A 25095-nucleotide genomic window follows, 5' to 3' on the forward strand; every position below is an offset into this window, starting at 1 on the left:
TTCACTGTATGATTAATTATAGACAAAATAGGGTTTATACTTATACTAGTAGGCAGTATTATAAATTATTATATGTGATTGTGTTTTTCCAGTTTTTCTAATTGATTTATCCACAGTTTTTCTTTTTTTCATGAAAGTATTTCATTCATGGTTCTGATAATGCCTCTTTCACATGAATATATTTGTGGCTGGAATGGTAAGCCCAAAGTTAACAGAGTGTGATATTAGTCCCCCATGAATACCAGTTAGGCACATTGAAGAGAAAACCCAAGGCTTACTTATTTCATAGTACAGGCTCGAGATGAATATCAAAGTCTTGTTCCTAACTGCGTTTAATTTTACTGTGGTCTTATCCAAGGTGGTAGTTTTGCATATGGATGGTAGAAATTAATGTCAACTCATGTTAACTATGTTAAATAATGTTAACTAGCAAAGACCCCTTGGTTTTTGTTATCTGAAGGCCAGCCATCTTGTTGCTAGCAGGACGAAACATTAAAAAGTGAGTATATATATCCAATTTCATTCTAGAAACCAAATGTAAATTAAATGTTGCAGTAGATGAGTTATTTTGTATGCAGGAAAGAGAATCTGGTTAGAAAAGTAGAACAGGTTGTGTAAAGTGGCAAAGTATGAATTATAATTCAGAAAGTGGCATCAGCATTAAGGTAATGCTTAGAATGTTGTGTTACACATTACAGAGTCAGAAATCAAATGAATATAGTGTGTATGTTATTAAACCTGTTTATTAGCTTTTTTGTCTCTCTCTCTCTCTAAGCACACACACAGATGGGTGGGGATGGGGGTTGCGTCACTACTAATGCTGATATCAATCCTACACTCTTGGTCTTATCATTCATTTATTTTGATGAAAGAAAGTCTGTTCTTCACCTTGAAATAATAATTTGATACAATTATCTTAACTTAAACCTAATTTCCTTAAGTAAAAACGAGCTTTTGATCATACCTCAGCTGTGTCTATGACAGCTGGTAAGGTCATCATGTACCAAATGCTACAGACTGGGATTCAAGAGGTTCATATGAGCAGGTTGTAATAAGAATATTATTACAGTCAGTTTTATGTATATGTAACAAACTGATTTATCAATCAAACCCCAATATAATTCAGAGATAGTCGTCACCGACTGCCTGTACCTAATCCCTATATGCCACGAGTGAAGTGCCCCGCTAAGTATTCATGTTACCAAATAATCATATCCAAAGTGTCAGTAGTAAGAGACACTAGAAAATGATACATTACTCAACTGCACTCATCAGCTCTCTACATAAGATAAACATCTTCAATAAATAAAGTGAACCACCTTTTCACCCCATTGCAGCAATTCAGCTTTAATTTACAGCATAAATTTACAGCATAAATGTCATAATAGACGCTGTACTTGCAGCGCATTTGAGTATGTGGTTGTTTTTAATGAGGTTTTAATTATGTGGCTTCGTTTCCCTCCGTGTCAATGTGTAAGAGTTTGTTTCGTCACCAGAGCTGCCAACCCTTCCTCCGTCATCAACCCGCTGCAACCAACCACTACTACTGCTGCTCTCTTTGTCCCGCCCTTATGTCTGTCTAACCCAAATTTTATTTTGATTTTGGAGAAGATTATCGCTTTGTATGTTTAGAACAATATTCCAAGGACTAATACGGCTTAACTGAATTCAATGTTTAATTTCTATGTATATTTTAAAGCTCAAACGTTTAAAACGAGCCATTTGACCGCCTGTCAATCAAAACCCTATCAGCAGGTTAGGTTGAGAGTGTAAAGGTTTTCCACGTCAGTGTGTTTACCAAGACCAGATTGACAGCTGCAGTAAGGTGCTCAATTTATTCACTTATGGAGCGTTTTTGAAGAGTGAACCAATAAGCTGTGGTCGCAAATAAGAAGTTATCAAGCAGTGGAATGTTCTAAATTTGTACTTCGTGTGTTTGTCGCGACGAGCTGAACTTTGGTCTTCTTCATTCACCGGGTAGCTAGCCTGCTAGCTTGCCCAACTAGACTAGCATTAGCCGCAGCAAGGACTCCATTTTTGAAATAGCAGTCATACACAGGTAATATGCTAACATCTAGAAAGACAGCAAAGCGTATTTGTGTAGGTGTTAACACGCGTTTGCTTTTTTTTGCATTAGTGAAACAATTTACCATTGACAGCACGACAGGCGCATGTAGTTACCCTTAGCTTGTTGAGAGGCTAGCTGCTCGAGCTAAGATAAGCTAAGCTAACGTTTGGTGGTTATGTGTTTATATTCAGATAAGTGGTCTTGTTTTTGCAGTGGATATGTTACTGCTTCAGTAAGATGACAGATATTAATTAAGTCGTATTTAAGGGTTCTCTTATTGGCTTTTAGTTTGCCCGAGAGATCTGTCAACAGTCATTCATCCCCTTAGGGTTAGCTTGCTAGCTTTGTAATTGAGCAGATTAATCTCAGCAGCAATTTAGCCTTTCGTGTTTTACCTGACAGCCGACAGCTCACTTGTTACTTGCTCTTGGTGAATAAATGTATGTTGCACGTAACAAATACTGGGTTTCACTACAGGAACTGCCAGGTGTCACTGATATCAGAGAGTAAAGGATGAAGTATAGAGTTTAGACTGTAAGCATGTTGAGAAGAGCTCTGTTCATGTAAGATTGTGTAAAAACATCACCTTCCAAAATAAACTGTTCATAGCAGTATTAAATTTGGATATCTGCATTTCTGAACAACAAGGAGTCCCTCCGGCTCTTGTGGTGTCATGCAAAGGTAGATCTGGTGAAGAGAAATGTAAATACACAAAACTGAATTTTGGCTACAGTTTGAATTAGGAAAGTGTAAATGTCAGAATTATGAATGACCTAATTCTGGTTTATTTAGTATATAAAAAAAAAAAAATTTTTAAAGTCATCATGTGGCTTGTGAAATAAATATCAGATTAATTTTAATGACTGCTGTCTGCGCCTGAGCCTTGGGCTTCAGTCTTTTTGTGGCCAATTCATCCTTCTTCTTTGTGTGAAGCTTAGTGTGTAGCTATGTTGTGTTGGGAAACATTAAGATAGTTACGTGCTTTAAAACAAGTTAACTGGTTAATTTAATTGGTCTGACACTAAGCTATAAATCTGTCACTTTGCCCCATCATTCTAGGCTCTACCTATCTTTTATTCTCTTATTATAGAAGCCTTACCATGAATTTAAAAAAATGCAGCCTCTGCCACCCAAGCCCTACAATCTTAAATCTTTGTATGAAGTCAGAATATTATTTGGAATGCCTTTTATGACACAAAGAAAAGGTCAATCCATCCATTTTGAGATATTCTGCTTGTCAAATATGAACAGCATGTCATTTTGATTCTGTTGGGTTTTCTGTGTTGGTTTTAGGCATTGTCAAGATAGACATGGAAATCTGCTGTTTGGTTCTTAAATTCTATATTTACATCTAGGTGAGAGTTCTTAGTTCGACTTTAAGCTTGGTACATTAAATCATTTATTTTTGCACTACTTTATATTTTTATGTTAGATTTATGTAACCTTACATATTTTTTTAGCCATCACTTAAAATGAGTTTCAGCCAAGAACATGATTTCTTATAGATAAACATATTTACTTTGAGATTTTCATTGATCTGTTGCACATTCTTTATGGAGACAAGCATATTCTGACTTCTCATGCAAATGTTTGCATATAGATTTTATATTTTTTTCAGCTTACTCTAGGGATGGGCGATGAACCGATTTTATCGATTAACGCAAATGTGTAGTTTACATCGACTTGTTTGAATGAAAATCGGTTTCCTCTTTAACATCCGCCGATGTTCTCCTCTGGACTCAGCCCCTCCCTCTCCACGTTTGCCGTATTAGAGATACACAAACAACCACTCAGCGAGCAGGGAAAAACTCATTCCCAAGAAAGGCACAGTGTCATCCGTAGTTTGTAATTGGTTTGTTTTTGCGGTGTCAGACGCAGAACAAACAGTACCCTGCTGCAAAATGTACTCGAAGTCTGTTGCTAGCAAAGGTAGCAGTTCGACCAATTTACTGCAGCACCTCAAACAGGCGGCAGCACAAGCACACCCTCCTGGGAGAAAAAATTTGATTTTAAATTGCAAATTGGATTTTTTTGTGAAAAAATCTGGGATTTTTTTTGCTCATCCCTAGCTTATTCCCATTCAGGGTCGCCACAGTGGATCAATTGATCTGCATTGTTGATTTGGCAGAAGTTTTACACCAGATGCCCTTCCTTACGCAACCTCAATGTCTAAGGATAGTGGCCCCTGGTCAACCAAGTTGGTCTCCGATCCAAGTACTGACCAGGAACAGCCCGTTTAGCTTCCGAGATCGGACGCTATTTGGTACTCGCACTCTGGTGCAGCCACTGCATATAGAATTTATATAATTTATAAACATAGCATATGATCAGCAAAGGTTTGTGTGAGTCTCATTAATTAATTGACAGGGCTGAATAGCGTGTATGCAGTGGTTAATTGTAAGTGGCACAGTTAGGGTTTTATGCAAAATGTATGTACCTAGTGCTACAAAGCTAGGTCTCATTCATAATGAATAGCAGCTGGTGATGTCCTAGACTTTGAATATGTGTGTGTGAGCAGCTTGTAACAGCGTCACTGTTTTCAGAGCCAACTGTTCTGTCAACGCCACAGCTCTTGAGTAACTGAAAAGACGGGAGAAACTGTCTTCATTGGGCTGACTGATATCAGAAATTCATTTAATAAAAATAGTAGGTTCCATAGGAAGTGTACAGAAGGACATTTTTTGAATCTTTCTTTTTTGTTTCCCCTCATAGGTCCTAATGCCTAGAGAGAAACTGGAGATCTGATTATGAAACCAGGGGCCATGAGCTGTGAATACAGCATGATTTTCTTTTTACAAATAGAAGTGTTTCTCTTTTTATAAAATGGAAGCGTGACATAAAAATTCCCCTTAAAATTTCTGTGACAGATATATGTGTATGATATTTTTTATATTATAATGAATCTATAACAGATTACCCAGCACAATGAGATTGATGGTATCGATGAGAATTTGTAACACTACAAATAAGACAGCATTAGTGATAATATATCATTATTGCCAATCCCTTGTTTTGATATTCTATCAGAATTGACCATGTCCCTTCTCTTTTTCTCTCAGACAAATAGTATGGTGGACAAAAATATCTACATCATCCAGGGTGAAATCAGCACTGTTGTTGGTGCTATCAAGAGGAACTCTAGATGGAATACCCACACTCCACTGGTAAGTTAAATACAAGTTATATTTTCTGATTTTAAGAATGGTAAGGTTAGATTTACAAATAATATGAAAACTTATTGTGGGCTAGGTTAGAACTTTTGGTTCTCTAGGTTTTCTAGTCACCAAGCTTGCAGGATAATTAGGCAAATTTTTCTTCCATAATGTCAGATGTGTTCCTTTCAGGAATCAGCTTTCTGCAGTTCAGAATTCTGAAAGAAACTAGGGATTGGCAATGATTTTTGAACATTTGAATAGTCATTTAAAAAATGGGGAAAAAAAACGAAAGATTGATACTTCATGTGACTATGGTTTTTCTCTTTCATAACAAAGAGCCATTATTTTTCCTTGCTTTTCTGGCATCTGAAAATAATATAACAAGGTCATTATATACAGGTGCATCTCAATAAATCCGAATATCATCAAAAAGTTGATTTATTTCAGTAATTCAATTCAAAAAGTGAAACTCATATATTCTATAGATTCATTACACATAGAATGATATATTTGAAGTGGTTATTTCTTTCAATTTTGATGATTAAAACTTACAGCTAATGAAAACCCAAAATTCAGTATCTCAGAAAATTAGAATATTGTGAAAAAGTTCAATATTGGAGACTCATGGTGTCATAAATGTTTCTTGAGCCTTAAGACGTTTCTATGGGATGAATGTATTATATCAAGGTCTTAGTCATATTTATCCTTTCTGAGTTGGCTAAAGTAACAAATGACCAGTTGCACTTTGAAAATTAATATTAAGTAATGCTAATAGATGACTAGAATATTGCTTTCACCAGTATTCAGGGTGTCCGCGGATCCTTAAAAAGTCTTAAATTCCATATTATAAAACTAAGGCCTTAATTAGCATTAAAATGTCTTAAATTTGTGTTTCAAAGGTCTTAAAATGAAATCTAACCGACCCCATAAAGAAGATTTTATTTTCATTTTGAAATCAATTTGAAAGCCCTTTGCGTATTTGTTACGCAGAACGAAATAGGCGGAACCAACTAAAATATGCGTTTGAGGGGAGTTCATTTAACACATGCTTTCCGGCAGCTGCGTGAACTGCGGGAAAGTTTCAGCATTAGTCTTTTGCCATGGGTAAATGTAAATTTAATGACAATTGGTTACCCTAATTTTGCGCCGTGGTTAAGTCCAGTTAGTGGCAACGTGTTTGAGGTCCGGTGCAGACTCTGCAAAAAAATTTAAAACTCGGAACAATGGGTATGAAAGCTTTGGAGACCCACATGCGGTGTGAATAAGACAAAGCAGCTGTGGAAACCTGTTGGAAAACACCTGGCATTTTATTTTTGTTTTACTCAATAAATCAAACGGTGTGTAAACAGTTTATATCAATAAACAGTGTGTTATGGTAATTGGTTGTATTGTGGGATGTTTTATTTTATTTCTACAAAATTGGTCTTAAATTTCATTCAGCGTGGTATTAAAAAGGTCTTAAAAAGTCTTAAATCTAGCTCTTAGAAACCTGCAGATACCCTGAGTATTATCTACCTGGATACTCTCTGCCAGAGTGAAAGGGCTCTGAATCAGGTTTCTGGGTCTATCGGGACCAGGGGCTGGGATATTTCTCTCCTCCTTTATCAGTTTCTGTAACTCATTGTTTTCTTTGGCATGTTTTTCATATGCTTGTATAAGTTTGTCACATTGCCGAAGCAGAACCGGTGTTGGTGTTAAGCTGTTAAGTTTATTGAAAATTTTTCTCTCTAACTCGCCGTCACGGCTGCAATTTTGCCTCTTCGTACACCATTTTCTCAAAAGTAGTGGAGATTTTTGTCTTTCAGGTAATGCTGTTCTCATTTTGATAGGACCTATCTGACATGGTCAGACTTTCACAATAAAAGTCTACAGTTATTTATAGGAAGATATTACATTTTTTTTAAAGTACAAGGAATAGTCAACATAAACTCCAGATTCTAGTATAAGGTCTTATGAGTCTCCTGCAGCATTTTGTCCTTTCAAAATAAAAGCCTTTTTTTAAATAGCATTTTCTCAAAATAAAACCCCTGAAACAACAACATAATCTTAAAATGGTTGTATACAGCTTCAGGCACCAATTGAGGTCATTTTTAATGTCAGCCATGGTGTCTACTCCCAGGACATGGTGAGACTTTCACAATAAAAGTCTACAGTTATTTATAGGACGATATTGCAATTTTGTAAAGTATAAGGAATATTCAAAATACAGTACAGATTCTAGTATAAGGTCCTGTGAGTCTCCTGCAGCATTTTGTCCTTTCAAAATAAAAGCCTTCTTATAGCATTTTCTCAAAATAAAAGCCCCCTCGCTACAATTCATAGCTCTCGATTATTCCAACTGCGCCAGGCGATTCAAAATGTGTTTCAGCTGTTTAGCGGCCAGCGACGTGGTATGCCTCGAGCTTTTCGCAGCAGTCAGCAATCCCATCGCAATATCTGAAGAAATTGCATAGTCTAGTTACGATGCAAATTCTTCATTCACTGAGGTAAAGTTTGAGATCAATCTAAGCATATATAACCTTTTAATAATTTAACCTTTTAAGCTTCTGTACAGCATGACAAGAAATTCAATTCCATTCAATTTTATTTGTATAGCGCCAAATCACAATACAAATCATCTCAAGGCACTTTGCAAAAACTAAAACTAAAAACCCAACAATTCCCTTATAAGCAAGCACTTGGCGACAGTGGAGAGGAAAAATCCCTTTAACGGAAGAAAAAAACCTCCAGCAGAACCGGGCTCAGTTTGGGCGGCCATCTGCTTCGACCGGTTGGGGTGAGTGGATAGAGCAGAGAGAAAAGAACAGCAACAATAAACAACAAATAGACACTGCAGGTTGGTGGGACCAGTAACTGCACATCAGCGATATACAGCTCCAGGACCAGGGACACCTGCAGAAGGTACAGAGAGAACAGAGAGAGAGGGAGAGAGCACAAACTAGAGGAGAGAGAGAACACAAGGTTAGTAACATTCAATGGTGGAATATACATGAGGTGGGAGGAGAGGAAGAGAGGGGAAGGGAAGGGAGGGGGTTAGGGTAGGGGAGCTCAGTGCACCGATGGTCCTCGGGCAGTCTAGGCCTATATCAGCATAACTAAGGGATGGTTCAGGGTTGCCTGAAGCCAGCCCTAACTATATGCTTTGTCAAAGAGGAAGGTTTTAAGTCTAGCCTTAAAAGTACAGAGAGTGTCTGCCTCCTGAACCCAGGCTGAGAGCTGGTTCCACAGGAGAGGAGCTTGATAACTAAAGGCTCTGCCTCCCATTCTGCTTTTGGAAACTCTGGGAACCACAAGTAGACCTGCACTCTGAGAGCGAAGTGGTCTATTGGGATAATATGGTACTATGAGGTCTTTAAGGTATGAAGGAGCTTGATTATGAAGGGATTTGTATGTGAGAAGAAGGATTTTAAATTCTATTCTATATTTTACAGGGAGCCAATGAAGAGAAGCCAATATAGGAGAAATATGATCTCTCTTGCTAGTTCCTGTCAGGACTCTGGCTGCGGCCTTCTGGATTAATTGGAGGCTTTTTATGGAGATATTGGGACATCCAGATAGTAATGAGTTACAGTAATCTAGCCTTGAGGTAACAAATGCATGGACTAGTTTTTCTGCATCATTTTGAGACAGGATGTTCCTAATTTTGGAAATGTTGCGCAGGTGAAAGAATGCAGTTCTAGAGATTTGTTTTATGTGTGAGTTAAAGGACATGTCCTGGTCAAAAATAACTCCAAGGTTTTTTACAGTAGTGCTGGAGGCCAGGGTTATGCCATCTAGAGTAGCTATAATTTTAGAAAAGTTATTGCTGAGATTTTTTGGCCCAAATATAATGACTTCTGTTTTCTCTGAGTTTAAAAGTAAAAAGTTACTGGTCATCCAGGCCTTTATGTCAGTTAGACAGGCTTGAAGTCTGGTTAACTGGTTTGTGTTAACAGGTTTAATAGATAGATATAACTGAGTGTCATCTGCATAACAGTGGTAATTAACAGAGTGCTTCCTAATGACATATCCTAAAGGAAGCATGTACAGGGTGAACAGAATCAGTCCTAGCACAGAGCCTTGTGGAACTCCATAACTAACTTTTGTTCGTGTGGAAGGTTCATCATGGACATGAACAAACTGGAATCTGTCTGATAAATAGGATTGGAACCACTTTAACGCTGTTCCTGTGATACCAAGGTCTAGGAGGACAAGTATTGAAACAAGTCCATTATCTGAGGCTAAGAGAAGATCGTTGGTAACTTTCAACAGTGCTGTTTCTGTACTATGATGTGCTCTAAATCCTGATTGAAAATCTTCAAATAGTTCATTCCTGTGTAAGTGGTCTGATAGCTGCTTAGCAACAGCTTTTTCTAGGATTTTAGAAATAAATGGCAGGTTGGATATTGGTCTATAATTAGCCAAGGCTCCTGGATCAAGACTAGACTTTTTGAGTAAAGGTTTGATTACTGCAGTCTTAAAGGCCTGTGGTACGTAGCCTGATACTAGAGATACATTTACCAAGTCTAATAAAGATGAGTTCATTAATGGCAGGGTGCCTTTAAGCAGTCTAGTCGGGATGGGGTCTAAGAGACACGTTGATGATTTCGATGAAGCAACTACTGATGTAAATTCAGAGAGATCTATGGGAGAGAAGCAGTCTAAACATAACTGAGGTCCTTCAGATGATTCAAGAGCTACTGTAGTAGAAGATTCATTTATTGCAGGTATAGGAAGCATCTGCTGAATTTTATCTCTAATAGTTGTGATTTTATTTGTAAAGAAACTCATAAATTCATCACTGCTGAGAGCTAAGGGAACACTGGGCTCAACAGAGCTGTGACTTTTTGTCAGCCTGGCTACAGTGCTGAAAAGAAACCTGGGATTGTTCTTATTTTCCTCAATTAGTGATGAATAGTATGCAGTTCTGGCTTTACGGAGAGCTTTTTTATATGTTAGTAGAATGTTTTTCCAGGCTAAAAAAATTTCCTCTAAGTTTGTGGAACGCCACTTCCTTTCCAGCCTTTGTGATGCCTGCTTTAAGGTACGAATATGTAAATTATACCATGGGGCTAGTCTTCTCTGATTCACTAACTTCTTTTTCAGAGGGGCTACAGAATCAAGCGTTTCACGCAGTGAGGTTACAGCGCTGTCAACAACATGATCAATTTGGTTGGGAGTAGGATTGAGGCAGCTGCCCTCCACTATGTTTATACTTGGCATAGATGTAAATAAAGATGGAATCATTTTCTTAAATTTATTAACAGCGTTGTCGGATAAACATCTGCTGTAGTGGAATTTTCTTCCAAACGCTGCATGATCCATCATTTTAAATTCAAAAGTTATTAAAGAATGATCTGACAAAACAGGATTTTGGGGGAAAAACTATTAGATGTTCAATGTCGATGCCATAGGTCAGAACAAGATCAAGGGTGTGATTGAAACAGTGGGTGGGTTTATTAACGTTTTGAATGAAACCAATTGAATCTAATATAGAATTAAATGCAATGCTGAGGCTGTTATTTTCAACATCTACATGAATGTTAAAATCTCCCACTATAATGACTTTATCTGATCTAAGCACTAAATCAGACAGGAAGTCTGGGAATTCAGTTAAAAACTCTGAGTAAGGGACAGGTGGACGGTACACAGTGACAAGTAGAACTGGTTTTTGTGTTTTCCAGTTTGGATGTGAGAGACTAAGAGTGAGGCTCTCAAATGAGTTATAACCTTTCTGAGGATGAAAGTTTAATAATAAATTTGAGTGGAAGATTGTAGCTACTCCTCCACCTCGACCTGTGCTTCGAGGAACATGATAATTTTTATGCCTGAGGGGGGTTGATTCATTCAGACTGACATATTCATCCTGCTGCAGCCAGGTTTCAGTAAGATAAAGTAGGTCAATTTGGTGATCAGTTATCAAATCATTTACTAACAAAGATTTAGATGAAAGGGACCTAATATTTCATAGTCCACATTTGACAGTTCTGTCTTTCTGTTCAATAAAAGGAGTGGTTTTAATTTTTATTAAGTTTTTTTGAATAACTCCTCTTCTGTTAACTTCTGATTTATTTGATTTATATGTTCGAGGGGCAGACACAGTCTCTATGTGGTTTGAGGGGAGTGACGGCTCTAAGGAAACTGCAGAGAGGAGTTTTAGACTCAGTCTCTGCGTCCCGTACCCCACTCTGGATTGTCAGGCTTTAGGTTGGCTAATAAACTCGGCCAAATTTCTAGAGATGAGAGCTGCACCATTCAAAGTGGGATGGATGCCATCTCTCGCTACCAGACCGGGTTTTCCCCAGAAAGTGGCCCAATTGTCTATGAAGCCCACATCGTTTGCTGGACACCACCTAGACAGCCAGCGACGGAACGACGACATGCGGCTAAACATGTCATCGTTGGTCAGATTGGGGAGGGGTCCAGAAAAAACTACGGAGTCCAACATTAATTTAGCAAAGTTACACACCGACTCAACATTAATTTTAGTGACCTCCGATTGGCGTAATCGGGTGTCATTGCTGCTGACGTGAATAATAATTTTCCCATATTTCCGATTAACCTCAGCCCGCACTTTCAGATTTGACTCGATGTCGTCCGCTCTGGCCCCAGGAATACATTTGACTATGGTCGCTGGTGTCTCTATTTTCACGTTCCTGACTATGGAATCGCCAATTATCAGAGTCGGTTTCTCAGTGGGTGTGTCGCTGAGCGGGGAAAATCTATTAGAAACGTGAACAGGCAGGTGATGAGCCGTGGGCTTCTGCTTAGGAGTACGTTTCTGTCGGACCGTCACCCAGGCTAATTCTCCGGGCTGCTCCGGAGCTGCCCTTGGACCGCTAACAGATCGTGAGCTCAGTGGCTCCACACCAGCTAACGGGGCTAGGCTAGCTGGCTTTTGTTCGAAGGTGCGGAGCCTCGCTTCCAAATCAGTGATCCTCGCCTCCAAAGCTAGCAGAACCTTACACTTATTACAGGTATCATTATCGCTAAAGGAGGCAGAGGAATAACTAAACATGTGGCACACCGAGCAAGAAAGAGAGAGAGAGGGAGAGGCCATGTTAGCAAAGCTAACTAGCTAGCTAAGCTAACCGGTAGGCTAACGAACGCTAAGTCAGGAAATAGCAATAAATACCGGTCAAAATAGAAAGGTACTTGACTAGTACCGGAATGTAGCAGTTAATGAATTGTTTAGAGTTTCGTTAGTTTTTAGGTGTGTTAAACTATAGCTAGTCTGTTGCTAGTCTGTAGACGAACTATGCAACACACACAACACGATACGCTTGCAAGACAAAAGTGATTCACTTACCCGGAGAGCAACACCAACAGGGGGCGTATATCCAGTAACTCATCCACCCAAATGTTAGATTATCTAGGATTTCATACTCTCTTTTCCTTGTAAGTTTTAAATGTTAATTCCCATGTGAATTTGAGGTTGTCTTCACTGGGTGGTTAGCTTAATGTTTACATGAAAATACTTTTTTGTAGGTTGAATAATTTTTCAATATTAGCTGGAAAACTAAAACATAATTAATTACTATCAAACATAGTGTATTTAAGTTGCAAGGCAAATGTTAGTTTACTAGCTAGCGTAAGCAACCAGACAAAATTACCCAAACTATTTCATAGAAACTCTGCAGTTTGCCCTAGTGTGTGACTTCTTTTCAATGATTGGTTTGTTGACATGTCACCTTGCAACCATACACATCACTTTCTTTTCATCCTCACTCAAAAGCCACTTAATTTTTTTCTGTGCTTTTTAAATGAATGTTGTATTGATAATTATTGCTCTACAAAAATAAATATCACATTCCTCCCTCCCTCCAATGTAAACCGTTAAACAATCATATGTAAGAGTAAGACTGTGCCATAACTTTTAACTAGAGTCTTTGATTCGGGAATTATCCCACTATTGCTATTTGTTTATGGGTGCAATGACAGTATTCAGTTCAGTTTATTTGTATAGTGTCAAATCACAATACAATCATCTCAAGGCACAGTACACTTTTGAGTGCCTTTTTTGCTGTTTGCATAGTTTGTACCTGCAGTGTTTTGATCTGCACATACTTTACACACTTCATCCAGTCTGGGCAGCAATGCATAATTATCCACTGAAATGTTGATGATGATAGCAGCTTGGGGGGAATTCCAGAAAGTGGGATTAGTGAAAACTCAAAGCTGTTTTAAATTTGAGTTGAGTTAAACTGAGTCATTTACCACAGTAACTTACTCCATGAAACTTACCTGGTCACTGGCAAGTTTTTTTCAAGAAACTGAGTTTCTGTGTCTCCAGCCTGTTGTCGAGTCTGCAGATGCTGTAAGGCAGGCTGATTCATTCCCTCATTCATAGTTCATATTGAAGTGCTTATTGAAGCACATTCATTTTCAGAAGTTAGATGGTAGCCACTAATATTTCCTGACATGATTGCTTTTATGATCGATCAGTCAGTGTAAGGACAGCAATCTCTCCTTGCATGTATAGCATGGATTCAAAATCTATAGGCTGCACAGTCCATTACACCAGCACTCTGGGGATAGGCCTATTAGAACAGATCCCATCTTGTCAGGCCTAAACATTTTTTAATTTTGCATGTTGGGAAAAGTGTCGAAATGGCCAGAATGAAGTTCAGATGTCAAGAATAAAGTTGAAATGTTGAGAATAATGTGGAAATGTCATGTTTGGAATAAAGCCACTACATGTCGGAATAAAACCACTGAATAATGTTTAATTTCCTTTAATATGTTTAAACCAAATGAGGCTATAATAATGACCCTATACATTAGGCCTATGCCTTGCTCTTATGATGTTCTAATCTATTTCATTTTGAACTGCTGCCAGGTGCTTTTGGCCCATTGAATTGCACCTAAATAAATATAACATTTAGTCACATCCCACCACTTTTTTTCATTTGTAACCTACTGTTAAAAGAAACAAAGTGTGGTCAGTGTTAAGCGAAAGCACAATGCAAACATACTGACTTGAGCAGCACTCCCACTCCGATTCAATTCAGTTTTATTTGTATAGTGCTAAATCACAACATAATCATCTCAAGGTACTTTACAAAAAACGAAAACACCCAACAAATCCCTTATGAGCAAGCACTTGGCGACAGTGGACAGTAGGGCTGCTCAATTACGGAAAAAATCATAATCACGATTATTTTGTTCATTATTGAAATCATAATTATTTTATGATTACGCCTTGACTTTGGAAATATGTTGCATTTATTGAACAAAACAATGAATTTTCCTTAAATAATATAAAATATATTCAAATGCAGCATGCTATTTATACTCTTCAGCATTGCACTGAAGAATGTGTCTTTAATAAACTGTGTACAGAAGGACTTTGTGGGGGTGGTTCGTTGTTCTTTCTATTTCTTTTTTATTAGTTGGTAATATGTTAATCTGTGTTTAAATTTTAGATGGTTAAAAAAATTTCTGGTGTTACCAAGGGGTGCTGACACCACCACGTAGCAAATCTTGCACATAATGTGTTTTTGATCCACATCTGCTTCTTCGTGTTCAAACTGTTACCAAACAGCGGAATTGCTTCTACCTCTTTTGTTGATCAAAGACTCCTGTGGTTGCCATCTTCACTCGCGTTGATTTTTAAATGCCACCAGATACCACATACGGGACTTGTTTCGCCGACAAGATAGGGTGAGAGAGTTTAGGCTTCCGGAGGCGTGAAAATGTGCATGCATGTCATTAAGAATGCAGGCCAAAATAACTTGAAAAACGGAATAATTGTTTTTTCTCGTTTTTTCGTGTTTTTGTTATTTTTGAGATCTGAAATCAAAATTCGACAGCCCTAGTGGAGAGGAAAAACTCCCTTTAATGGAAGAAACCTCCAGCAGAACCAGGCTCAGTTATGGGCGGCCACCTGCCTCGACCGTTCGGGGTGAGTGGATAGAGGAGAGAGAAAAGAACAGCAACAATAAACAACAAACACTCACTGAAGGTTGGTGGGGTCAGTAACTGCACATCAGCAATATACAGCTTCAGGATCAGGGACACCTGCAGAAGGTACAGGGAGAGAGGACAGAGAGAGAGAGAGGGGAGAGAGCACAAACTATGGGAGAGAGAAAGCACAAAGTTAGTGACATTCAATGGTGGAATATACATGTGAGGGGGGAGGAGAGGAAGGTAGAGTAGGGTAGGGTGGCTCAGGCTCAGCGGACCGATGGAGAGTCCTCAGGCAGTCTAGGCCTATAGCAGCATAACTAAGGGATGGTTCAGGATTACCTGGGAGCTGGTTCCACGGGAGAAGAGCTTGATAGCTAAAGGCTCTGCCTCCCATTCTACTTTTGGAAACTCTGGGAACCACAAGTAGACCTGCACTCTGAGAGTGAAGTGCTCTATTGGGAAGATATGGTACTATGAGGTCTTTAAAGTATGAAGGAATTTGATCATGAAGGGATTTATATGAGAGGAGAAGGATTTTAAATTCTATTCTGAATTTTACAGGGAGCCAATGAAGAGAAGCCAATATAGAAGAAATATGATCTCTCTTGCTAGTTCCTGTCAGGACTCTGGCTGCAGCATTCTGGATTAACTGGAGGCTTTTTATGGAGTTACTGAACTAGTTTTTCTGCATCATTTTGAGACACGATGTTTCTAATTTTTGCAATATTGTATTGCAATATAAGTGAAAGAAGGCAGGTGTTTAGGCCCAAATACAATAACACTGTTTTCTCTGAGTTTAAAAGTAGAAAGTTACTTGTCATCCAGGCCTTTATGTCCTTTAGACAGACCTGAAGTCTGGTTAACTGGTTTGTGTTATCAGGTTTCATAAATGGATAAAGCTGAGTGTCATCTGCATAGCAGTGGTAATTAATAGAGTGCTTCCTAATAACCTTGCCTAAAGGAAGCATGAATGAGTTGAACAGAATCGGTCCTAGCACAGAACATTGTGGAAGTCCATAACTAACTTTTGTGTGTGTGAAAGGTTCATCATGGACATGAACAAACTGGAATCTGTCCAATAAATAAGATTGGAACCATTTTAACGTTGTTCCTTTGATTCCAGTCACATACTCCAGTCTCTGTAATAAGATGCTGTGATGGTCGATGGTGTCGAATGCAGCACTAAGGTCTAGGAGGACAAGTATAGAAACAAGTCCATTATCTGAGGCTAAGAGAAGATTGTTGGTAACTTTTAACAGTGCTGTTTCTGTACTATGATGTGCTCTAAATCCTGATTGAAAATCTTCAAATAGTTCATTTCTGTGTAAATGGTCTGACAGCTGCTTAGCAACAGCTTTTTCTAGGATTTTAGAAATAAATGGTAGGTTAGATATTGGTCTATAATTAGCCAAGAATCCTGGATCAAGACTAGGCTTTTTGAGTAAAGGTTTGATTACTGCAGTCTTAAAGGCCTGTGGTACGTAGCCTGATACTAGAGATAAATTTACCAAGTTTAATAAAGATGGGCCAACTAATGGCAGGGTGTCATTAATCAGTCTAGTCGGGATGGGGTCTAAGAGACACGTTGATGATTTAGATAAAGCAACTACTGATGTAAATTCAGAGAGATCTATGGGCGAGAAGCAGTCTGAACATCTGTGGTCTTACAGATGATTCAAGAGCTGCTGTAGTAGAAGATTAATTTATGGGAGCTACACGAAGCATCTGCTGAATTTTATCTCATGATTTTATTTGTAAAGAAACTCATAAATTCATCACAGCTGAGAGCTAAGGGAACACTTGGCTCAACAGAGCTGTGACAGAGCCTCTCCTTTGCTGCTGCAGCTATGTTGCTTTTTTTTTGTGTTTATGTTCTAAGAAGTTCTTGTTAGACTTGTACAAAGTTCATAGACCTTTTTTTCCTCCATTGCCATTTTTAATCTATATATCTGAGCTCTGTTGATGTTGGCTTTTTATGGGTTTCGTGCACGTGGTTAACTCAGAGTTAATTACCTTAGAGTTGGTTGAACTAACTCTGATCAGCTGCTCTGGAACCAAAAAGTCAGTTTCCTATCCCAGGGTTAATCATCTCAGAGTTCAGGGTTAAGTTCATAATTAAACTGCTTGCTGGAATGCATCCTTCGTTAACAAGAGAGTTTGATTTAAAAATAAAAGGTTCAGTAATAGAGAAAATCTCCCCAGAATGCCTTTTCTGTTTTTTTAGGAGCTATAACCATAAATAAAAACCAAATAGAAATACTCAAACACATAAATGTGCAAGTGGTTGTTGACACTGACCAACTCAGAGAGCACTGTAATTTGTTGGAGGCCAAAGGCAGAAGACAGAAGCATAAGTATGCACACACTGATGGTTGCATTGTGCACAAACAGTAGTTGCAGAGGGGCTGGCAACATCGACATCATCTCAAACTTCCAAAAAAATGTTTGTTTCTAATGAAGCACAATGACCATTACTTTGTCATTAAAAAGTGGGTTTACATTGCTGAAAATAGAACAGTTGGCACAAGAAATGTCTATGAAATGTGCAAGAGTGAAAATCTTTGACCTGATATCTTCATATTTGTGAGCTAGTCTGAGACCGAATATTTTGTTGTAACATTGTTTGAAGATGGAGAAATTGCTGAAATAATATTAAATTACTAACTCAAATTCTGCAACATTACTTATGACATCAGTAAATTTAACATTGACATTTGTTGCTTTGCAGCAGTGTGATCTGATTAAAAATTGGTTATTTCTTTTAAGAGAGCTGTTACGAACTAGACACAAATTAGCTGTATAACATATAACATGCCTTCCTTGTGGAAGATTATAAAGCATACATACCCAAGACCAAAACCATTAGTCATAATCTTGAATGAATTAATTTGGTATCAAGATGGAAGCTGGTTACTTCAACCACCAACTTTACTTTTGTCACACATAGATTCATAGACTATTTTGACGTCATGGTTAACTGTCTTTCTGCTTCTAGTTTTTCTAGTTTTTAGTTTGTTTTGCTGCCGAGTGGGCTGTCCAAGCTGGCAGCAATGGATAGTGTTATGAAATAGTACCCAGCTATTAGCTTAGTTTCTCTTCTGCTGAATGGGCTGTCCAAGCCAGCAGCAATGTTTAGAATACTTAATATCAGTTTAAGCCTACGAGCCCCGACCTCTGGAGAATTTGTCAAGACAGTCAATCATTCTATGAACAGTTGATTACAAAAGCAACCAATAGCATTTAAAAACATCCATGAGCCTGCCCTCAAATCTTTGAAGCGTGATCTTGTCATGGGGCCTTGAACACATATGACAACATGGCCTGTTAGCCCCCTCTTTGGGGCCACGTGACATAGCAAACTAGACAGGGAGCTTCCTTAGGAAGGCTTACCCATTTCTTGGCACATTCCATTATGTATTTTGGTAACAAAAAAACCTAGATTTTACCCATCAATACTACTCTGCATGGCACATGGTGTCTTAGATGTCCTTTGTTTTGATTATGTTCTTATTATCTTCTTGTTCTTCCTAGGATGAGGAACAGGACCCATTACTTAGCAGCTTTGGTAACCTCAAGGACGTACTCAACAACATAAAAGGTATGTGTGGACCATTTTGAACGTTGCACACAGAGCTGTTTGAGTGACAGCTTTCACAGCACCCTAAATCAATGGAACCAAAGAGTCGAATTCACCAGAGTTTGTTTGAACTGAGCCAAGCTTCTTGAGTAGTCGCATACATATCCAGATAGAATGGTGTTTGATTTGCTAGTTTTGGCTTATAGCAGAAATACTAAAAGTAGTCTACTTTTTCTGATACACTTTCATTAATGCACCATACCTAGAATCATGACAAACTTTAATTCATGACTTCTTCTCATCTACTGTGTCTGTGCATTTATAGGGCACTAGGCCTGTACTATAACAGCCTCCATTTGAAGTGTTAATTCTTCATCTGTGATGGAAAAATTTCAGATTTTTGTAAAATTAAAGATTTTAGGAGTATTGGGTGCCAAATGGAGCTCAAGTGATTAGTTAGATAAATTGAATATATATAAATTGATTGAGATAGAAACAATTGGCAACTATTTTGATAATTTACAAGTTTTTTTTTTCAATAGTTGGGATTAGCTGCTGTTAGTAATTGACAGTTGATTTCATTACTTTGGGTTTGGGAAACTCTCATGCTCATTCACTTTTGTTTTTTAATGGCAAAAATAATGAGCAGATTGCTTCATAATGTAAATAATTGTAAGTTTCTTCCCTAGTCTTAATTATAGTCAGTAATAAAACCCTATGTGTCATCTCTCCTATGATGCTGTAGACCATGGTGCCAATAGAGGAAGTGGTAAAGGAGTTTGGACAGAAGTTGTCTAGCATTTATCCTCAAAACAAAATTGTCACAGGATTTGAAACAAGGGTTGAAGAAACAGGCTGTGGGTCGTGTTGCACTGCAGTGCTTTTCATTTGAGTCCAGGCTGCACTTGGAAAATCTTAAGACAACACTGTTTGGAAAACTCTCCTGTTGTCATGGGTTATTCTGTGCTTGATTTTCAGGTTCAGCATGGAGTTACTCCAGTGTAATTACTCTATCTAGTCACTATTTTTTTTATTTGTCTGACTTGAGTGTGGTTAAAAATCTTTTGTGAGTTTAAGTCTGTGTTGCAGTGGTGCTGTCTGAGAGCCTCCACCCTTTTTTGGGAGACAAGCTGGTTCTGAATACAGTCCTGCTGTTGCATGTTGTCATCCCTTTGCAATGAGAGCCCTGGCAGCTCCCACAGTTCCCCTCTCCAGTTGTAGAAGTTGTAAGCAATGGGAAAGATGCACCACTTGGAGCTACACAGTCTGAGCCCCCACCACTGCTGGCTTCCTCCAGGGAATGCTTCTGTCACTGTGAGATGGACAGGCACTGCTGGCTGAAGAGGAATTCACCATGCTAGTTTAACCCTCTTCTTTCCTTTTCTTCTTCCTGTAAAGCTTTCCCTTAGCTTTCAAATTACCTAAAACCTATGTTCCTGTGTGACCCTCCTTTAAAGTGATTCCTTACAGTTACTGTATTTGACCAGAATGGAAATGCAATATTTTTTCCATTTTTGTAGGATATTTGCATGTAGTAATGAGTCGATGTCAAGGATATTTGAGGGCTTGGTTATAAGCCCAAATCCCCTGTGCATCCAGTCTCTCAAATGTTACTTCCATGCCCTGATGAGAGACAAAATGGAGCTCAAATAGCCACAGAGAGCTGATTTCCTTGCTTGACAGACTGATCAATTTGTTTTGTTTTTTCAGCAGCATAACAACCTAATATATCTCTCTAGCTGTGTTTCAGAAACACAGCAATATTTTGGTAGGAACTCTTGCGAATGAGCTGTGTTGTGCTGCTGCTTTGAGGGTTTGCAGTGGCCCAGTTGCCTGCTTAATGAAAGCACAGTAATTCCATTCACTGGTGTGTATTTCTGTTCCATCTAACAACAAAAGTCCACTAACAAAGGAAATATGAATTAGTCCCCACAAGGTTTTGCAGTCCTTCTGTGTCTGCCTTCTTTTATTTTTTTACGTTATATCTTTCTCTGGTGCTCCAACTCTGTTGTAACTAGTGTGACTGACAGGACCATGTGCCATTGAACTGGAAAACTGTAGAGTATATCATCTGCAATTTTAGTTGGGTAAATATAGCAGGGAGTCCTGTCAAGTAGAGAGATAAATAGTTCTGGGAAAGGAAGTGTTGTCTCCATTTTATGAAAACAGAAAAAAATGTTTCCTTCAACTCCTGGAAAATGTAAGGTTCTCTCTTGACTCCTGAACAATGACAGCACAGTTGCTAGGGCAATGATGACCATATGTTGTGATGCCTCAGCTCCACCTTTCTCAGCCAGTCAAGCAAATAAGTCCCAGGAAGCAAGAGCTCTTTCTCTTATATAAGTGGGGTGGTTTGGATTGAGCATGATATCTAATGCCCCATTCCTAACCTCATTAGTCTCATGTAATTGAGTGCTTTCCACAGCTTTGTGACCAATATCTGACTATATGTATACTGGTTGCAAAGAATTATGGTGCTTTTTGTGCAGCAAGGTTCTTTGTTTTAAACTACAGCACACTAGTATGTATATTCTGTATTTGGTATAATAAAAAAAATATATAAATAAACCTGGGCAGAAAGCCTTACACTCTCTCACTTGTGAACAAGACCCTGAAATACTCCTTTGGTTGGGGCAGCAGCTCAGTCCCAAAACATAGGAAGCAATCCACCCATTCCTGGCTAAGACTGATGGACTTAATTTGGAGGTGCTGACTCTCATTTGAGTTTCTTCCCAGTTGGCTGTAAGCCACCTCAGTGCTTGCTCAAAGTCATGGCCTTAAGAAATTAATAGAACCACATCATTTACAAAAAACAGAAATGATTCTGAGGTTCCCAAGCTTCAGATAGTCCTCCACTTGGCTGCACCTTGAGATCTTGGCCATGAAATTCAAAAATTGGATCTGACCTCTGCTCATTCATGTCGGCTTTGAATAAAAGCCTTTTTTAATTTTGCACTGAATCCATATCTCCAGCTTGGGCTAATTTAAATTTGATCCAACTTGGATGCCCTGGCAAATAAATGGTAGCTTAAACACTGCTGAGGGACCTGGTCAGACGCCATGTCAACAATATACACTGGATTCGCAAAATCCCCAAATGCCTCGAGCTGCCTTGAAAGGATAAAGAGTTGGTCAACTGCTCCATGGCCAGGATGGATACCGCATTACTCTTCTTGCATCTGAGGTTTGAGTTGGTTGCAATATGCTTTTCTAAGGGGATTTAGCAGTGTGATATCCTGGAAACTGACACACACTCTCTGAGAGGATTTTTTTTAAAAATGGTGATTGTCATCAGTCAGACAAATCTGTCTGAATCTCTTAGAAGAATTCTGTGATCTTATAGCTAGGTTGTTCCTCAGACAAAGAAAGAACACAGAGAACAGTCTTTCATTCGGAAAAACATTTTATTTTCATCTTTTTTTTTAAAATTTACTTTTGACAGTTTTTTGGTTTATGTAGAAGTCAGTGGCCATCAGCTTCTTGAATCTTCAATTCTTTTGTTCCACCCTCTTTTATCATCCCCCTCTGCTGCAGCGAAGGTCAGATTTTTGACAAGTCTGCAGAAGAAACAGTGTTCTCTCTTAAATCCCTTCATTTTTATTCATACAAATACAGCTTTAGAACCCTTCTTCGCCCCTCAGATACAAAGCCAGAGTGGCCTTTGACTGACAGCTTTCTTCTTTTCATCCAAGCACTAACGAAATTCACAAGCACACCTCTAATTGACTTGAATCACTAGCACAGCACCAGAGGTAGATATCAAGGGGCTAACAGTGGATTTGCAGCATGAACATTGTGGCGGATGATGTGATTACTCTCCAGCTGACCTTTAAAATAATTATCCTGGATTCTCTAAAGCAAAGCATAAAGCAGAAACTAACCGAACTAATTTGGGATGGAATATTAAAATTATGACCAAAACAATAAATCCCATTTAATCCACATAATTTCAGGCCCAACAGGTAATGTTCATTGTAAACATTAAATCATCTTTTTCTGTTGAAATAAAATGAAGATCCCTTGTGAAAAATTGCCTTTCCCCCCTTCTCCACAGCTTTATCCATGTGTTACTGGCAACTCACTAATTCATCACATTTAACCATCCTGTCAGTCATCAAGGCTGAACACATTTATGTCCCTCTTACTCTCATTTCAAGGTCCTGTGTGTGTGTGTGCGCGTGTGTGTGTGTGTGTGTGCGCGCGCGCGCGCGTGTGTGTGTGTCCGTGTCCGTGTCCGTGTCCAGCTGTGGTCAGGCAGACACTAGTGGGCCTCTGGGGGTCACAACCTAAGCACTTGGGAACTGGTTCTGGCCTTTTACCCCCCTTCCTTCTCTTACCCCCACCTTCCTCTTCACTGACAAATGATCTTCACACATATATCATTCCCAATTGAACCGGCAGAAGGCAGCTGGCAAATTCTGAGGAAGAGGAACCATAATTCATGTCGCTCAGCCACTTATGCAAATATGTTTACTCATGAAGGCATTCTGAGCAAAGAGAATCTGCCTCATGGCAATTCTTAACATGTCTGCCACGTGGCCCCGGTGTCATGTAGCTTTAAATATGAGATCATGGGTCAGGTTCTCAGTCCTGCTTTCAGTGTTATTTTTATGACATGGTCAAAAGACAATAAACTGGTCAGACCTGTCACTTACCTTAATGTCTTTTCAGATTTACTTAAGATTAACATTGGATGGGCATTGTCCCTGGATAAAATGATCCCTTAATATTTCTAAGCATGCACATAGGAAAATATAGTTGTGTTGCAACTGATAATTAGTTCCAGACTGATTGCAGTTTTTTTTCTAATCAGTAGTTTGGTTTATAAAATGTCAGAAAATAATAATCAGTGCCCCTCACACTTTCTTGGAACCAAATTGTCTGGCTTGATTTAGTCCAAAAAAACAAACATATTTAATTTCTACTCATACAAGATAAAAAAAAATAAGCTCTTAACTCTTGTTTAAGCAGAAACTAATGAATTTTTAGCATTGTCTTAGCTAATTTTGATCTAATCAAAACAAAATAATATTTTATGGATGTCCTAACAGGAACAATCTACTGGTGCCACAAATTGATTGTCTAGTTATTTATATATTTGTTTATTTAACTGGAACTATACAGATAAACATTTACATGAATAAAACTTTTTAAGTGTTAAATCCTGCGCTACTTAATTTCTTGCCACTGTTGTGTAATAGGTCTCAGGTTAACTTGACTAATGATTAAGCTAGCAGTTGGTTTTAGCAAAATCTCACAAATCACTCTAAATATGCTCAAATTAAGATTTAAAACAAGCAATAGCAGCAAATCTATGAGGTGGAATTAATTATTTGGTGTTTTTGTTTTGATAGATTACTTATTCATTAGCCATTGCCATTGTTGGCAGTTAATTTTCTGTGCACTAATTGATGTAAACTGATGTAGTGTTTAAATAAGATTAAAAAAAAAAGATCTAGGCCTATGTATCCGTTATTTGATATTTTAACTTCCTTATTAAGTTAATTTGACTGATCATAAAATATCACCTGACTTTTGAGATCTTTACTGTTCAGTGAATCCAACTAAATGTCTTGGTGACACAGGGAATAAAAATACTAGGTGCATTTCTGCGTGGTTGTGATTGATAGTTGTTGTGAGGCAGCATGGATTATAGGGGTGTTAGACAGTAGCAAGCCTTTGCCCTACCAATTGTAAAAGTTCCTTTTAAAAGATTTATAATTAATCAGAGCGGCTCCCCCTCAACCAGACAGGCTGCCACCTAGTGCTGGTTAGTAGCTGTAAATCTGTCCAGTTAACATTGCCCTAACTGGGGGTTGACAGGCAAGGCTTAGGCCCAGTCTGAAGAGGGGATGCAACTGTTGTCCTGTTTCAGTGGCTCTCAACAATGTGCTGAGTGGATGGAGAATCCCAGCATAGGGCTATTAATCATGTTGGCCAGGGTGTCTGCTAGGTAAGGGGGCCTGTGCTCAGATGGAGCCCAGGGTTAGATGGAAGAGTGGCTGCTGCAGAGGATTTAGATGTGCTGACAGAAACAGTGGGCAAGATATGAACAAAACAAACTAGTAGCCATGAGAGGAGGAAGAGGCAGTGCTGGTGGACCAGGACCTGGACACAAGAAAAGCGCTTTGCATTCACACTTACAGCCGATTCAGTTTCTACTCGACCTTGATTGGACACAAAGTGTGGCTGCACTTCCATTCATACTGCTGTCAGTGGTGGACACATAGCGCAGATATACACTTTTATTTCATTTCATTCCTTTAGTTTTTAATTAGTTCGAGGACAGTAGACAATCATTCAATTAACATTCAATTAATGTAAATGTGTCACATTTAGCCAGGCATGCTAATTTTTGTCAGCCATCCCTAGACAGGTTGATGTTGATCATTAAAACAGACAGAATG

General features: G+C 38.6%; 1 protein-coding gene across 4 annotated transcripts in view; it reads left to right on the forward strand.

The window, feature by feature from the left end:
• The first annotated feature begins 1766 nt into the window (after positions 1-1766).
• The window catches only part of gbf1 (golgi brefeldin A resistant guanine nucleotide exchange factor 1), a 121537-nt gene continuing 98208 nt past the window's right edge, over positions 1767-25095 (forward strand). For 2 of the 4 annotated variants that reach the window (XM_026308489.1, XM_026308492.1), the window contains exons 1-3: positions 1767-1825; positions 5128-5232; positions 18643-18709. In XM_026308489.1, coding sequence (XP_026164274.1) covers positions 5137-5232; positions 18643-18709 — 163 coding nt within the window. In that variant the 5' untranslated portion in view covers positions 1767-1825; positions 5128-5136. The other 2 variants (XM_026308491.1, XM_026308490.2) reach the window with 2 other exon arrangements.

This window comes from Mastacembelus armatus, chromosome 15, assembly GCF_900324485.2.
Source record: "Mastacembelus armatus chromosome 15, fMasArm1.2, whole genome shotgun sequence".
NCBI lineage: Eukaryota > Metazoa > Chordata > Actinopteri > Synbranchiformes > Mastacembelidae > Mastacembelus > Mastacembelus armatus.